The sequence below is a fragment of the Plectropomus leopardus genome, chromosome 21, assembly GCF_026936395.1.
Source record: "Plectropomus leopardus strain MGB_pleo_1.0 chromosome 21, ASM2693639v1, whole genome shotgun sequence".
In the NCBI taxonomy this organism is placed as follows: domain Eukaryota; kingdom Metazoa; phylum Chordata; class Actinopteri; order Perciformes; family Serranidae; genus Plectropomus; species Plectropomus leopardus.
In genome coordinates, this window is record NC_142196.1 from 26,298,087 (window position 1) to 26,315,959 (window position 17,873).

The 17,873-nt window shown below is 36.3% G+C and overlaps 2 protein-coding genes across 5 annotated transcripts in view; both read right to left on the reverse strand.

Moving 5' to 3' along the window:
* The window catches only part of rps6ka3b (ribosomal protein S6 kinase A3b), a 61,561-nt gene extending 59,998 nt beyond the window's left edge, over positions 1-1,563 (reverse strand). The window contains exon 1 of the mRNA XM_088072136.1: positions 1,084-1,563. Coding sequence (XP_087928262.1) covers positions 1,084-1,146 — 63 coding nt within the window. The 5' untranslated portion in view covers positions 1,147-1,563. The remainder of the gene's footprint in view (positions 1-1,083) is intronic.
* A 2,230-nt stretch (positions 1,564-3,793) lies between these two features.
* pdha1b (pyruvate dehydrogenase E1 subunit alpha 1b) lies at positions 3,794-17,621 on the reverse strand. 4 transcript variants are annotated; one of them, XM_088071659.1, is made up of 13 exons: positions 17,440-17,621; positions 14,976-14,996; positions 13,395-13,550; positions 12,298-12,363; positions 11,912-12,085; positions 10,752-10,878; positions 10,568-10,659; positions 10,295-10,387; positions 9,374-9,529; positions 8,538-8,609; positions 7,961-8,028; positions 7,092-7,200; positions 3,794-6,438 (listed from the first exon to the last, which is right to left on the reverse strand). In XM_088071659.1, exons 1-13 carry the CDS (start codon positions 17,497-17,499, stop codon positions 6,274-6,276), a joined length of 1,359 nt encoding a protein of 452 aa, XP_087927785.1. In that variant the 5' UTR covers positions 17,500-17,621; the 3' UTR covers positions 3,794-6,273. The 4 variants fall into 4 exon arrangements, with proteins under 4 accessions (XP_087927785.1, XP_087927786.1, XP_087927787.1 ...); XM_088071660.1 differs by lacking the exon at positions 14,976-14,996; XM_088071661.1 differs by lacking the exon at positions 13,395-13,550.
* Between the last annotated feature and the right edge of the window lie 252 nt (positions 17,622-17,873).

The window sequence follows — 17,873 nt, forward strand, 5'->3', positions numbered from 1 at the left end:
ACAAAGTTTGCACACCTATAGTAATGTTAAGAGTAGACTAATGACCTAATATTGAGTTTAAGGTGAAATGTGAAGCTTTTAAATCTAATTTGGCATCCCTATTGATGCCTGAATTGCAAAATAATTATCTTATAGTGACTTCAAGTTGTATTATAATGCTTTTTTACTCTAACTTTGCATACCTATAGAAATCTAAAGAGCAGAACAGTTATCTAATAGTGACTTAAAGGTGAATTGTGGTGCTTTTTACTCTAAGTTTGTAGTATAGGAATTTTATGAGTAGACTAATGATTTTACAGTGACTTTGAGGTTAATTGTCGTGCTTTTAAATGCAATTTTTGCATCCCTTTGGAGGCTTTAAGAGTGGAATAAATATGTAATAGTGACAATAGTGACTTCAATTTGTATTAAGGTGCTTTTTAATCTACTTTAACATCACTATGGGAGCTCTGGGAGCAGACTAATGATTAAATAGTCATTTTAAGGTGAAATTTGGCACTTTTGGATCTAATTTGGCATCCTTTTGGAGGCTTTAAGAGTGTAATAAATAGCTAATTGAGACTTTAAGTTTTGTTTTGGTGCTTTTTAATCTACTTTAACATCGCTATGGGAGCAGACTAATGATTAAATTGTGATTTTAAGGTGAAATTTGGCACTTTTGGGTGTAATTTGGCATCCCTTTGGAGGCTTTAAGATTGGAATAATTATCTAATAGTGACAACAGTGACTTCAATTAGTATTAAGGTGCTTTGTAATCTACTTTAACATCGCTATGGGAGCTCTGGCAGCAGACTAGTGAAATTTGGCGCTTTGGGGTGTAATTTGGCATCCCTTTGGAGGCTTTAAGATCGGAATAAATATCTAATCGAGACTTTAAGTTGTGTTATGAGGCTTTTTAATCTACTTTAACATCGCCATGGGGGCAGATTTATGATCACACAGTGACCTGAGGCTGGTTTTGGGTGTTTTTCGCCTCTAATATCACCCTGGTCTACCTGTCTGCAACATGACTGCAGCCAAACTGAAAGTCGCTGAGTTTTTTGGGAGGACAAACACACCGAGGTGCTGAAATGAGCGTCTCACCTCTCCGACTGTCCCCCCCAGAGGCATCTTCTGCCAGGGATCCGCCAGCTGAGCCAGAGGCATCTTTTCCTGCTTCTTCTGCTACTTTTCCGTCTTCTTTATTCCTCTTTTCTGCCCCGGTTCGTCGTCCCCGCCTCGGTCGACACTTTGAGTCCCCCCGGCGTCTCCTCCCGTCCCTTCCCTCTTTTTTAAAAAAATAAAAATCTGGTTCTGTTTCCTCTCCCGTGGAACCGAACCGCCCGCGGAGCTCACACCGAACGACCGAGCCGAGCCGAGCCGAGCGAACACCTTCTAATTCCGGATCTGCCGCGGCGCTGAGACCGCCCCTTCCTCCGGGGAGACAAACATGACAAGAAGCGGCGAGGAGGAGGAGGAGGAGGAGGAGGAGGACGCCCTTTTTCGGAAACTGATTGACTCGACACACACACACACACACTCACACACACTTACACACACTGTTATCTCTCTCCTCTCCCTCACTTCCGTTGTTTCCCAATATGGCGGCCGGTGTCGGCTTACCTGTCCGTCAGACTGCTGCGTCACGACTACGTCACGTCAGGAGGCGGCTACCTTAGGTAATAAAAAGTAAACTTTTCTGACAAACAGCTATGCTATATTCTGTATGAGAATCATTACATCCATAAATATAATATAATATAATATAGTATAATATAATATAATATAATATAATATAATATAATATAATAAAAAAGAGAAAAGAGATATAAAAGCTACATTTATAACCTAAATGTTTTAAAATTACTATTAAAATAGCAAAAGTGCAGACAAGAGGTGCAAAGAATAACTGAAAAATAATATATATAATAATTATATATATATATATATATATATATATATATATATATATATATATATATATATATATATATATATATATATATATACATACATATAGTACAATGAGAACTGCCTGCCTTTGCACCCAACACATTTCACCATATATATATATATATATATATATATATATATATATATATATATATATATATATATATATATATATATATATATATATACATTATGTCTTATTTTTCTAATGTCTTATTCTATGTAACCTATATATAATTTTTTTTTTTAATTTCTGTATGTCTAACAAACATGGCCATATTGACAATAAAGCTGCCTTGGGGACTGAGGGACTGAAAATAAAGATAAGATAAGAATTCAAAATAGAAATAAGACATTATATCCAAACATTATATGGACTGAAAGGTGGCAAAGCTGGGAAAACACAGGACACTTGTAAAACTGTTAGTAGATACTCCTTGGTGCATGTATGTATATAGTTTGTCCTGCATGGTTTTGCCTTTTTTGTTTTTATTTTCTTCTTTTTGTTGCCTTATTGAATTTCTAAATATGCTTAAGTTATGTATGAAATATCTGAAAAAATAAATACATAAAAAGAAAAAAACATAGAAACACTGAGTTACCTGTTGGACTGTCGTGAAAAATTATATAATGTGTTAAACTACTTATAATATTTTTTTTTAAAAATCATGTAAAACTGTAATTATACAATTTGAACCTGATCCATATAAGATCAAATAACTTGTAAAATGGCCTTGTTAATTAGGGTGAATTTCACATAGAGTAATGCCAGACAAATAATACAAAAATGAATAAATAAAACCCTGTGAGAGAAAGTTTCCCCCAGTGATGACCCAAGTCTTTAAAATGAGCAATCAAATGTGAAACTGCACATTCATAATCCCGATGGCTCATTTTATTCTCACACATTAACTCTTGTTTGCAGTTTTTTCCTCAGTGTGTGCATCAGAGGATTTTCATTAACTGCAGATGAATTATAACGTTGCAACACTTCTATTTGATTAACATGATGTGTAACTGTGATGTTTGGTTGCCATGGCTGTCGATAAATAATAAAAGTGTTTTTTAAAGCCTGGTACTGACATCTAGTGGTCAGTGAAGTAGTATTCAGTAGTATTCTGATTTTTAACTGAAGTATTAATACAGGGAAAAGTTTAAGGGGCTGCATTGAAAATCCTCCCTGCCGTCCACTGTTTGACCTCAATGGCGAGACAGGCGCATTACTAAGAATATATTATTATTAATATTAATATTAACCAGGTTATAAGATGTTGAACTGAATTTTAACAAAACTGATATTTTATTTTATTCTTATTTATTTTATTGGTTATTTACCAATTAGTAGCTATGTAAAATTCAAATTTGAATAATCATTTTGTAAAAAAAAAAGAAAAAAAAAAAAGAAAGAAATATGTAAGCACAATCAGGTCATGTAGTAACTTAATTTGTAAAAAATAGTTAGAGGGTAGTTTAATTTAAAACAGAAATATAAAAAAAGTTTATGCTTTAATTCCTGGCAGATTTGTTTATTTTCACTTTTTTGCAATTTCACAGTTTTTATTAGTATTTTGACAGACATCATTGTCAGCTATTTATGGATTTTTCAAATATATAATTGTATTGTAGTTGTTACTAATTATGATATATTTTAGCCCTAAAACTGTCAAAAAAAATGCAGTGGAGTAAAAAGTATCAGAATAACAGACACAAACAAAGTACAAGTAACCTCAAATATGCACTAATAAATGTATCTAACATAAAACATTGCAATTTCACAAAATGATGTCTGTTTCAACTCAATAAATTCCAAACTTTGAGACATAAATGATGACTTAAAGACAGAAGAAACACAAACTCCGCGTTCGTCTTCACGCTTTCTGAGTGCATTTATTTTACAGGAAAACAGTCTCTCAGTTCGACACACACACACACACAAACGGTCACGTAAAGCTTCGTATGTCTGTACAAGTGCAGGTTCAGTGACAGTAAACTTTGCTGTAAAGAACAGAGAGGTACGTGAAATGAGGAAAAAAGGAAATCCGGTTAATGCTGCCGCTCATTTCTCCTTCAGGTTTTCCCATAATTTGAAATCTGACAACAGATAGCAGCTGCATATTTTTTAGTGCATCTCTACATGAAGCAGTCACATAAAACCACAGACTAAAAATGTGGAAAATAAGAAAAAGTAGTGCATCCGTCTTTCTGATTTTTTTCTCCAAACTTCCCTATCTTCCAACTTTTGAAATTTTTTAAAAATTTTATTCTTTTTTTTTTTTACCGTCTCTTTGCTCAGTCAGGTAGGTGTAGATTTTTTTTGGAGTGTAGCTGGATGGAAAAGTTAATTTTCTGGATGTTTTGGTCAGTTTCCTGCAGGTCAGTCTGAATTTAAAAAAACTGCTAAAATTTAAATATTTAAATTTAGGCTGTGACACATAGATCAACAGTCATCTTAATATTTAAAAATCCTCGTATGCTAAATTTCCTCTCGAGTTGCAGCAGTTTTTGAGTGTAAATTATATCGTGGTTTTAAAGTTTAGTTTTCATACTGAGTGCATTTGAAATCTTTTTATGCATACTTCCACTTTTAAAAAATGCTTTCAAGTTTAAATAATAAATCTTTTGTTCAAACCAAAAATCTCACACCTCTTGTCCTGAACATAAATACACACATATGTACTTTAAAAGCAGTGGTGGAAACGTATTCATTTATTTAACGTACGGCTCATTTCAGAACGGTATTTATCATGTTATTGCATTATGATTATTGATGCATTGATTTGTTCATCACTTTAATGTTGCAGCTGGTAAAAGTGGAGCTGAGTTTTATATACTGGCGGGTAATTTAACCATTTAAAAACCAGAGCAAAGTGGCTCGATGTTCAAAAACCAAATAACCCGAAAACAAGAAATAAAAATGGAAACAAGAGAATGACTTTTCTGAACATTTTTTTTTTCTTTTTTTTTTGGATAATATCTAATAACAAGGTACAAAGTGCAAGTTAAATTTATTAGTCATTCTTTAAACTAACTTTAAATTTGTCCTTAAAAACCTGCTCAGAGGAGGAGCTTTTCCATTTCTGGGGAATTTCTAATAATCTCCCCGCAGCTAATTTATAAGTCATTTCTTATCACTTTTTTTTTATGTTTCCAATAATGTCTTGCCAAGTTGCTCATTGCCTTTTTCCCATATTTTCAAAAATAATCAAAACTATTTTCTCAGAGGTTTAGATGCTTGTGAAAAGTGTCAAGAAAAAAAGGAATAAATATAATGACCTTGAGAAAGTGCTTCAAAAATTTGTAACATAATTTAAAATATAAGAATTCAAAATGGATTTTTCTGGACATTTTTCCCCTTTTTTGGATATTTCTTGCCAAATTGCTTTTTGCCTTTTACCACATTTTCAAAAAAAGAAATCAAAACTATTTCCTCAGGTCCCAGAGGTTTAACAAAATAAAACTGATCCAGGTTCGAAAGGGTTAACCTAGAATAATACATCAATATTTATAAATTGATGATATTCTGTATTATTAATTTGAAGTAACAAAATTCATCCAACAAATGAGCAAAAAGTAGAATATTTCCCTCTGACATGCGGTGAAATTTAAGGTAACATTTACTAACATTACTCAAGTAAAATACCTCAAATTTTTACTTAAATACTCGAGTAGATGTACTTTGCTCATCTTGCTCGGGGGTGTTTGTCCAGCTTGTTGATACGAAACACTGAATTATTTCTCTTAATAACATCTTAAATAAATAAAAGAAAAAAAAAGGTCTCAAAAGACTCAGCCGGTGCTGCGAAAAAGACCCAAAAATTCATGAATGCTTTTTGTTTTTTCTTTTTAAAGCTGGTTTCTTGGAACGAAAATAGTGTTTCAGACGATTTCTTCAAGCAGAATCCAAATTCCAGGACATTTAAGAGCTGAAAAACAGCTAAATGTTCCCAAAAAGTGGAGGAATTTAAAACAGACGAGCGATACCCGAGGGGAAAAAAGGTTTTGTGCGTATATCGCGGAGCCCTGCAATATCTAAAACCTGTAAAAGTACACGCTCTGAGGAATCTTCTCACACGCCGTAAACACCTGCCAGCAGCCGGCCGCGGCTCGATGACGGCACGGCACCGGCAGACGTACGGCCGAACAGACACACGGACAAAAATTAATCTTAAATATCTCTATAAAACTATACATAAATAACACTGACAGGTTTCAGGTCAAAGCCGAGTCGTTAAGGTGCGGAATGATCTACAATCGAGGGAGGAGGTCGCATTTCTTCGCAGTTTGAGGGGCTTCGTTTAGTACTGCGTGTGTGCGTGTGTGCGTGTGCGTGTGTGTTTGGGTCTAGCTGACAGACTTGAGTTTGACCCAGGGGTTCGTCCCGCGGACCTCCAGCGCCGAGTCGTTGCTGAAGATGTGGTTGCAAAGCTCCTCCAGCGGCGGCTCCGGATCCGAGGTGGCAAACTGAGTCGCCTCCTCCACCTCCTTACGGATCGCAATGTCGATTTCCTGACGGGACGCAGAGGAGTCGCCGTCATTCAAACAGCTTCAAAACACGTATGCAAATTTTTGTTTTTATGCTGAAAGTCTGGGATATGTCAGTGTGTGAGTGTAGCTGCTGACAGTCTGGGATATGTCAGTGTGTGAGTGTAGCTGCTGACAGTCTGGGATATGTCAGTGTGTGAGTGTAGCTGCTGACAGTCTGGGATATGTCAGTGTGTGAGTGTAGCTGCTGACAGTCTGGGATATGTCAGTGTGTGAGTGTAGCTGCTGACAGTCTGGGATATGTCAGTGTGTGAGTGTAGCTGCTGACAGTCTGGGATATGTCAGTGATCAGCAGCTACATTGACTGTGACAGGTCACCTAGTGGAAATAGCATGTATTTCCTCCATATGCCAAATATGGTCAAAATGACCTCATCAGGTGGAAAATAGTCAAAATGACAAATTCAGAGTCAAAAGCCCAGAATGACACCCAGAAATAATACAAGTCCTGTTTTTCTGCTCTGATGGCTGTGGGATCAAAAATGTCAGTTTGAATGGGTTTCAATGGAGCATTTTTGGACCTGAACAGTCTGAATGTAACTATTTAGTTTCCACAGTGTATTTTATATGTTTTAAACTCTTTATGGAAACGAACTGTCGAATGTTTTGTGCGCTCACCTTGAACTCCTCCACAGACGCCATGTTGTTGCTGAGCATGCGCTCTTTGAGCATGGTGATGGGGTCGCTCTTACTGCGAACCTCCTGAATCTCGTCACGAGTGCGGTAGCTGCAGGAAGTGACATCACAGAGTCAGATCAAAACAAAACTTCCTGCTGGGTCATTAAAAAAAGAGATGAACTAATAAAGCAGGCATTTTAAAATATCGTTAAATATTTATGACTGATGAGACCCGATCTTAGATAAATATGAGCGGACGTTAATTTGAAGGAGAAAAAAAAAAGATTTTTTGTTTTGTTTTTCCTTTGTTTAACATTTTATTATTGTTTATTTAACATTTTCCAAAAAAATCCAACGGTATTAGGTGAGGGTCTTATTTTATTTAATTTTTTATGATTTATATTATTATATATAAATTCAACACCACAGAGACAAAAGCATGAAAAACAAAACATCCAGAAACACTTTACAAAGACACATATATGAGTCATGTCTTTTTTCTTTTGTTTGTAACTGTATATGATGCTGTTGGTTGTTTAAAAAGGGGACAATTAGAAGACATGAATTAAATAATAATTTTAAAAAAGCCAAATGGGAATTAAATAACTGTAGTATACCACAAGTGATCTGATCTGCAATGTTTTTCTGTATATTTGTCCCACCGATCGTCTCCTGCTGTCCTCCACACTCTCAAATCTAAATCCAATCAAAACACACTAAAGACGGCAACACTCCTGTTATTTTAACGTTATAAAATCAAGAGCCGAGTCCGATTTTTGTGATATTATATCTTCATTAACCTTGTAATTTAGGCGATATAAAGAAATATAAAGGGATCATCTCATTTAGGAGCCACAGACGTTACTCACCTGACACCGGGGTCACTCATGCTGTGTCCATGGTAACGGTACGTCTGCAGCTCCATTACAATGGGACCCTGAGACACACAAGTCATTTTATTCACATTTAAAGCTTTTACTTCAGGATGCAGTTGTGCAAATTTTTTATGTAGTCACAATTTTTGTTTAACTCGTCCATGTTATATCATCACTTAGGTGTCCCTGACTCTTATATTTACAAAAAGTTTCCTTTTTTCTGCAGAAATGGGAAATGGGACTTCAATATAATTTTGATTTAAACAGATTAAAAACTGTGGACAAATCAGAATAACGAACACAATAACTATCATTAACTTCAAAATAGAATAAAACAAATAATATATATAATAAATAAAAAAAGTAAAATAGATTAAAAAAAAGATTAAAGGCAAAACTTTTTAGACTTAAAAAATAAATCAAATTAAATTCTGTGCAAAAAAAAAAAAAAGGACACATATGACTGAGTATGGCACACACCCCTCACATCACAATGAGTTTAGAGTTTGTTGTATTTCAGAATATTTTTCTCTTCTGATGTTGTTTCTCCTCACAGAGCAGCTCAGCTCACCTTCCCGGATCTGCAGTGATCTGCAGCAAACTTGGTGGCCTCCCGGACGCACAGGACGTCCATCCCGTCCACCTACGAGACAAACAGGTCCAAACAAGCAGAGGTTAAAGCGTCTCTATACGCCTTCACGAGAAATTCACAGTATTCATGTTAAGAAAAACCTCATTTCTTAATCTAAATGATGAAGTCACCGTTTCTGGAATTATAGCATGTCTCTGAGATTTTAGGACATTTCTGGGATTTTAGGACATTTCTAGGATTATAGGACATCTGTAGGATTTTAGGACATTTCTAAGGTTTTAGGAAATTTCTCACATTTTTTTGTAAAAACAGGCTCTATTTTGACGCTGTTTTATGCCCTCTGGCTCCCTCTGGATACCAAAAGTATATCCCTATAAAGGGCCAGATTTGGAAGTTGACTGCTTTAGATTAAACTTCCCAAAAGGATATAAAATAGATAAAATAAGCACAACTGGAGACATCTCCAGCAGAAAAATACAAACATACAAATAAATATTAATCCTAAAGCATCAGACAGAAGAGGAAAACCTTTGACTGCAGCATGAACACTTTTACTTTTCCTACTTTAATGAAGTTTTAAACGCTCAGTTACTTTTACTTGAGCTGTGTGTGCAGTATCATACATGAGCATCAGACAGCTGTATGGATGCTCACACCTGCAACTGCCAGGACGGACCGTCGGTCTCGTCCCGTTATAGTCTCGGTCCGTGCGGGCCAGCTGCAGCGTACGGCCAACAGACACACTGCAGCTACCGCCCAGGACCCCGACATGAACCCTGCTGCAGCTCAGTGTCTGCGCTGCGTCTGTGTCTCACTCTGATTCCCGGGATGAAGTCTCCTCTCTTGTAGTAGTCGGTGCTGGCCGACGCTCTCTCCACAGACGTCCCCATGCCGTATTTGTTGTTCTCGCAGATGAAGATGCACGGCAGCTTCCACAGCGCCGCCATGTTGAAGGACTCGAACAGCTGGCCCTGGTCGGATCAGAGAAAAAAAAGACAAAAAGTTTGTGTTGGGAAAAATGCATTCACAGTAATTAATTATTATACAACAGCAGACAGACAGAAAAACATGATATTTACAGACGACGATAAAGCAAAAGACATGATTCAAATAGTTGTGAGAAGAAGTAAAAATGTATTTAATCCCAGTCCTTCTCCATAAGTCATTGAATATCAATTAACCAGCTTTCTTATTCATTTAAACCTATACTATAATTAATGAAATATATAAATATACGCACACATTCAAAATTAATCTATTTTTCATCATTATTGTTTTTTTCTGTTTGTTTCACTCTTTCTCCTTCTTTTTATTATTATTTTTTTATGTTTTTAATTTGTTATTATTCTTATTTTCTTTGGCTGCTCGCGTCACGGGGCAGAGGGAGGTATGGAGGGTAGGTTTGGGCGAGCTGAGAAAAGAGGGCATGGTTGTATGATGACTTGTCATCTGTTTATTTTTGTTAAATTAATAAAAAGATACAAAAAAAGGAGGAAGATAAAGTATATTATATAAAATAATATATAACGTAATAATAATAATAATAATAATAATAATAATAATAATAATTGATAAAACTATATTAAACCAAATAAATAAACAAAACACCGTAAACACCTGGTGATTGTTAAACCCCCTTATCATCCCTGTACCTCGTTTAATTAAGTGTTTTTATACATTATTTTAATCTGGTTAAAAAAATCTGGATGTTTTGAGGACTGTGAGGGACATTTTACCTGATTGGCTGCTCCGTCTCCGTAGAGTGTGACGCACACCTGATTGTTGCCTTGGTACTGGCAGGCCAGAGCGATGCCAGCTCCTAAAGGGATCTGGAAAAAAAAAAAGAAATCACAGCTGAGTCCAGAACGAGAACTGACAAAAAAAAATAATTTAATAAAATAAAATTTAATGGATGGAATAAATCACTTAAAACATGCAAAAATACAAAGAAAAAGTTTAAATTTGTTTTTGTGCAGCTGAAATATTTCTGCACGTGTTGGCGCGTTCACCTGAGCTCCCACGATGCCGTTCCCGCCGTAGAAATGTGGAGCGTACATGTGCATCGAGCCTCCCTTACCTTTGGCCACGCCGCCTTTACGACCTGATGCGGAAATGGCGACGAGGAGAAAATGTTTCAGCTGCGTAAAAAGTCAAATTCATTGAGGCAGTTTTTGATTTCTGAGTGTTTCTCACCCGTGAGCTCGGCCAGGATCTCTTTGACGGCGATGCCGCGGGTGTACGTGTAGCCGTGGGCACGGTATGCGGTGATCAGGTGGTCAGAGGGGTTGATGGCGGCCTCGATGCCCACCGCACACGCTTCCTGTTAGAGAGGACAGACATTAGACAGGCAGCTGAAAAAGAATTTTATTATACTCACAAAATAAAAAAAATTATGATGTAAGTGCGTCCTTACTAAATAAAGTAAAAATGACTGTTTTTCTTTTTTTATTTAATTTTCTTTTGCTTCTTCTCATTTTTTTTTTACAAGTAATTTACATTATTTTCATGACACTTTCTATTGTAATATTTTTACTATCCATAAATTTCTGTAAAATTAAATTAAAGTACATTGACTTAGATGTTATGTTTAATGCTTTTTTAAATCTTTTATCTATTTTATCTTATTTTTATTTCTATAATTTCTTTTAAATTAAATTTTTAAAGATTTTTTTTATGTTCTTGTTTCTTCATTGATATAGCAATGTAGCAATTATGTTTATTTAAAACATAATAAAGTGTTAAAATATTTTGTGTATAACTATATGTGAGAAATATTTATGATTTATTTTAAACACATCATTTGCACTTTATGCGTTTGTTTTTTTTTTTTTTACCATATTTGTTCTGTGTTTTGCATGTTTTGCTGCCTCTATATTTAGGTGAGTTAAAGACAATTTTCCATTTTAATAGACAATAAAAATTGTATTAAACTATATTTAAAGACTATTCAGGGAAATAGAGGTTATATAAAACACTGTAATTATTTTATACATTTTTTCTATTTAAAAAAATGAAAATGTAAGTAAACTGATGTTGGATGTATGACGGGTTAGAGTGATTACTAGCTGTAGGAGACGTGTTTTTTTAAAAAAAATATATCTTAATTTATTTCTATTTATTATGTATTTTATTTGTCTTGCATATGTTTGTAATTTAAAATAGCTATGAACTGTTTATGTTTCTTAAAAATCTACTAAATAAAATGATTTTAAAAATGTGAAAAAAATAAATGTGGATAAAAAAAGTGAGAAGTGTGATTCCCATGTTGAGTCGTAGAGGTGAAGCTCATCTAATCTAATCTAATCTAATCTAACCTAATCTAACCTAATCTGTGGTGCCGTGTGCGTTCTCACCTGTCCGTCGTACAGGTGACAGAAGCCTCTGATGATCTTCTGTTTGTAGAGCTGATCAGCTTTGAGCTCCATGCGCCTCACCGTCTGCATGACGCGGTAATACTGCAGGCCCTGCTCCCGAGTCAGCTCCGCCTTCACCGGAGGACCCTCCTCCAGACGGTGCACGTCGCATTTCTACTGGCCAGGACATAAAAAAAACATAGTTTAAGAGTTTAGAAACTGGCTACTGAACTTTTCGCATCTCCCAAAATTAAAAAGATGATGCATCAACGCTAAATTTGCAGTATTACGTTGAACTTTTTGCACACATTAAACAGAAAAAGTGTTTCTGTGCAGTCAGTTTTTTGTTTAGTTTTCTTTTATTTTGATTTTATTTTTCCGCCCACCTTGATGTCAAAGGTCGCCTGTGAGGTGAAGTCAGCGAAGGAGCGGGAAACTACGACTCTGGCACCCTGGTGACCAAAAAACACACACAAACATTAGTCATTAAAACACACACACACACACACACACACGTGTCACACACAGTCACTGACACATGAGGAACCACAGAGACAGACGTCCACACAGACAGACGGCGTGACCGCCGTCCTCCTCTTCACAGCAGCTGGAGGTTCGTGGGGCTAAGAGGTGTTGGGGATCAGGTTTGGGGGTCTGCTGGTGGTTCACCCGAAACTGGGAGGACTACAGCGACGTGGGGGGTCAGTAACAGGGTGGGAAGAGAACACCGGTCGAGTTCTCTGTCAAGCATTTCAAAAGTCAGCTTGTCGCTGCTGTAAATTAAATTTTGTTGAGTTGTACAAGTTTCAACATCTTTAAAAGATCTGATGAAATCAAATCTGGGTCTTGTGCAAGATAATTAACTTAGCGAAACGGAGAAAAGCAGTTTATCTGAAAATTTATCAACATAAATCCTGATAATCAAGACATCTGTCGAGCAAAGCTGTGAGGTTTTTCTGCTTTTCTCTGCTTTATATCTTTAGAAATTTAATATTTTAGGGCTTTGGGGTCAAACAAAAGAAGCATTTGAAAATGTTATCTGGAGTTCAGGGAGGTTGTGATGCATTTTTGGCTTTTACAGACTCAACAATTCATTGATACATATTAAAAAAGACATTTGCTCATCAGGGAATAAAGTCTTGTTAGTGACAGCCGTGGCTTTACGGTAAATCCACGAAATGATAAAAGCAGGTAACTAAAAGGACAAAACATGCATCTTTGATTTTAAGTTTAAAAAGCCGAGATATTCCCTCTCTGTTAGTGGTTTCATAGACTTCCCAGAAAGAGAAACAAAACATGAAAAACCCAGAACCAAGAAATAGGTGGTGCATCACCAAAAGATGTTTTTGAGGACTTTAAGAGGTTAATTTTCTTTAAATCTGATTTTTTAAAAAAGCCACAGTGGCTCGCAGACACAGAGAGTGAAGTTTCCCACCCGTGTTAGTGATCAGGCAGACATGGAGGATGCTACTCATGTTCTTACTGGTCTGTCTAGCTGGTCGGCCTGGGCGCTAACTAACTGTGCAGCAGACGCCCTAGAAATGTCTGGAGGCGGTTTGGGTGGTTGCCGCGGTGTCTGTGCCAAGGCGGGCGCCGGCGGCGAGGTTAGATTGACGTACTCTGACAGGTCAATCAGCAACTGGGGAACACAGGAGCCAACCAATCAGACCAGAGCACAGCACAGCCAGAGCAGCTCTACAGGCGCTACAGGTGAGAACAGCAGCAGCTATATACACACGCACACGCACACGCACACGCGCACACGCGCGCACACACACACACACACACACACACACACACACACACACACACACACGCGCGCACGCACACCCACACACACGCACGATGACTGCTGGAGGCTAAAATAAGCAGAAACACACACGGAGTCTCTCGTCAGCCCAACAGTGTCCACACTTCGATATTCTTCATTTGGCACAACATTAATGTTTAAACTGACTGAACTCTTCCCTTTAAAACTTTTTTTGCTTGTTTTATACCACTGTGGGAACGTTGCACATACATGTGGGCGATACAGCAAAAATATCATATCATGATTTTTTTAAGATCACGATTTTATCACTTTTCTTTTTCATTTTGGATTTTAAGACTAATGCATGTTACTGAACAGTACGACCAATTTAAAAAATACAGCCCTAAAATAAAAACAATAACAGAACATTTAGGCCAAAGTACCTTTTTGAACAGAATTTAATCTGTGTGTGTGTGGGGATCATTTATTTTGTCAGGTAAAATATTATTGATGTTGAACTTTTTTGGGGGGACAAACTCTTCTGTGTTTTTATTTTCATCCATGATTTCTTGGGGGAGGGGAAAGAAAGCAAAGACTTGACTAACACAAAATAGTCTTCAGAAGTCTAAAAAAAAAGTCACTTTCCACCTCTGAATATTTGTCTGTTCATTCATTCTGTTCATCACAGCACTTTGGTGCTGTGATGAGAAGCGCCGCTCCGTCTGTCGGTCTCTCTCTAAAAATGTCATTTGTCCCAAAAGGCAGTCAGAAAGACTTCCTCAGGATTTTTAATTTAATTTAAAAAAAAGAAACAAAATTATAAAAGTCCTAAATATATTAGAGAGTGCAGGTCTACTGTCACATCTTAAGACATTCATCATTAATTTTCTTTTTACAGATGTTATTTAAATTAATTCTTGCTTTTGCTTTAACAAAGCGGTGTGTTTTGATAAACTGGTAACATTAACTTTATAAATGCTGATTATTTCGAGTGTTAATTTCCTGTCATGAGGAGTAAATGTTGTGCCAACGTGAAATATCGCTGTGGCGGCTTTCCGATAACAAGGTTTAACCGTGCTACCACAGAGCAGATTATATTACTGATAACATCACAGAGTGAAGAAAATGTTCAATTAAATCCAAAGGACAATTAGACACAGTAAAACTTTTACAGTCTCTCTCAGACGTATAATAATAAAAGATCTGCAATGATTCATTTTAACAGTTTTTAAGCAGCGATGAGTGCAGCGGGGAGGAGGCGCACAGGAGCACCGAGCCTACAGACAAACATCAGCTGAGCGTCGAGCTGCTTACCTCGGACACTGTTTGGGCTCCCTAGGGTTCAGGCGAGGAGGTGAGGGAAGAGGGGGAGAGGAGGGAGAGAAGCAAGAAATAAATAGGGATTGTTGTGTGTCTGGGTGTGTGTGTGTGTGTGTGTGTGTGTGTGTGTGTGTGTGTGTGTGTGTGTGAAGAGGGAGAGGAAGCTGGAGGGAAAGTTCAAAAGCAGGTCTGCTTTTTCAATGCAAAGCTGTAAAACAACAGAGTTCCTACAGTCACATGTCTGATTGATTTTAGTATCAAAGGTTGTTAAAAACGACGCTTTTAGAAACAAGCTTTGGAAAATATTTTACATTCATATTATTTTCTACTTTCATTAAGTTTAACCCTTTAACTGCCAGGTTTTTTGTTACGATGCCATTATGTTTTTAGATGAAAAAAACAAAACAAAAAATGAATTATTTTCAATATACTACATGCAAAGTAAATTTTTTTATGGTTATCACAGTCTGGGATATGTCAGTGATCAGCAGCTACATTGACTGTGACAGGTCACCTAGTGGAAATAGCATGTATTTCCTCCAAATGACCTCATCAGGTGGAAAATAGTCAAAATGACAAATTCAGAGTCAAAAGCCCAGAATGACACCCAGAAATAATACAAGTCCTGTTTTTCTGCTCTGATGGCTGTGGGATCAAAAATGTCAGTTTGAATGGGTTTCTATGGAGCATTTTTGGACCTGAACAGTCTGAATGTAACTATTTAGTTTCCACAGTGTATTTTAGACTTATTGTAGGAGCTGAGCTGCAAATTCACTGATTACACTCAAATACACAATCTGGACTACATTTAGGACACATGCATCAACACACACACAATTATCAAAAAATGAAAAGCACATAAAATGTGCCGAACAGTCCCAAAGGGTTCATCTCTAAAGAGATATAAAAAAAATAGTAGATCTGTTTAATGCCAAATTATTTCCAGAGGACTGTAGGATCCCTGCTGCAGCTGAAACAACAACACAGACACAACATGCTGCTGCTGCTGTTTCTGCTATTGAATAAGCAAAGTGAATAAAGATGCACTGATGTGTTTTAACTGAAACCAATATCTTCTGTCTGTCAATCAAGTGATCAATAATTATCATCCAACAGTACATTATTTCTCAAATGGGCCAATTCAGCATACCTTTGATACATTAAGTATATTTTTATTGCAATACTTTTGTAATTTTGACCAAAAATGGAGGGAAATGTTAAGATTTTTCATTTCTTTTGTCAATAAGTCAAAACCAAAAAAAAAACACACACTGTTTTGCCTTGGATTTTTTTTGTTTTGACTAACTGACAGAAGAATAACAGATTGGACCGTTCCCTCCTTTTTTTGTTCATTTTTGTCCATGAATCCAAAGAGCACCTGATCTTGAAAGCTACAAATGTGAAGCAGCACTCCTCAGCCGAACTTCTTTTTTTAATATTTTTTTTAAATTGATTGATTTAAGTACATTTTTAAATACAGAACTATACCTGTACCAAATAGGTGTTGGGAAAAACAGTTTCAGTTATGTATTTAACTTAATTTTGAATTTATTTTAAAATTTAAATCATTGTTTTTATCCCTGAATTGATATACATTTAAATGTGAGGTGATCAATATACTGCATGTAGCTCTTCAATAAAGTACGATTTTACCCCCCTTACATATTTAAAATAATAATAATTATAATGAAAGTTTTTTTTTTAAATAAAAATCAATAGGTGTCTGTCATTTGTGATATTGTTGCAGACACAAATCAATATAGAGGAAATACTGTGAGCCTGATGAGTTCAGACTGCTAAATGAAGCAGTTTATTGTTATTTTTTTTAATATATTTTATATGAATAATATTCTACATAGGATGCACATTTTAGTAGATAAGTACGTAATAAAAAAGTAATTTACTCATGCTAATGATATGTATAAGTGTATAATTTAACTTTTTCTCATGGCCTGGTGTTAAAACAATAAAACAAAAATCGCAATAAATCAAAATACCGAATTAGCAATTAAGAATCGTGATAGTATCGAATCATCAAAGTCCTAGTGACTGAGTATTGCATTTTAAACCCGATATTGGTTGGTATTGATCACATCAATGCATCCTAATCAGTAAAAGCTGCACGAGGACGACAAACCACCACAGAGACAAACAAACAAATTACAGACTAATTACAGACTAATTACAGACGGACACCGAGCGGCGTCTGTAGCTCCGCAGTTTCCCCGAAATACGTTTCAAAATGATCATTTTAAGCAGCCAACAATAAAAACAAACAAACATTAAAGACATTAAAACATATCTGACCGCTTCATGCAAACGGTGAAGAGTCAACTAGCCGCTAACGTGCTAACATGCTAACGGCTCGCAAGGTCAACAACAGAACCAGGCTAAGCTAACTGTTAGCATCAGCCCAGAAACCGCCTTTAGCTCGACGTTAGTCCCCAAAACCACTCACCACATTCCTGCCCGTGATCCGACAAAGTGCGTTAGAGATGATGGTTAACATATTTTGCATGCTACTGAGAGGCGGCCCGGCTCTGGAGGGATTAAAACAGCGGATGTTAGAAGCTGCTGCGCTAATGCCCTGTTAGTGTCCGTGCAAGAAACGGCTCCGGGGGGGGAACCCTGTCTGCTGCACCGAGGTTCCGCTGAGGTTTTATAGCTGCAGAAATGTACGATCTAATTTTTTAATTAACCCCTTAGAGCCCGCTTTAATATTACACACACTCTGAGTACAAAACGCGCTTTTCAAAATCAAGCTTTAAAACATATTTTATATTAATATTATTTTCTACTTTTATTGAGTTTATTTTTTAACCAATATCGAGTATTCATGAATTTTCTGAATTTTAACCCTTAAAATGTCTTTTTTTCACGATGCTGTCAGAT

Bases quoted from the DNA above. Each gene is read 5' to 3' on its own strand.
- pdha1b (XM_088071659.1), bottom strand. From the start codon at position 17,499: ATGCAAAATATGTTAACCATCATCTCTAACGCACTTTGTCGGATCACG. The intron at 12,086-12,297 runs GTGGGCGGAAAA...CCTGGCCAGTAG, and splicing joins AGGCGACCTTTGACATCAAG to AAATGCGACGTGCACCGTCT. The intron at 7,201-7,960 runs GTGAGTAACGTC...CACTTCCTGCAG, and splicing joins ATGAGTGACCCCGGTGTCAG to CTACCGCACTCGTGACGAGA.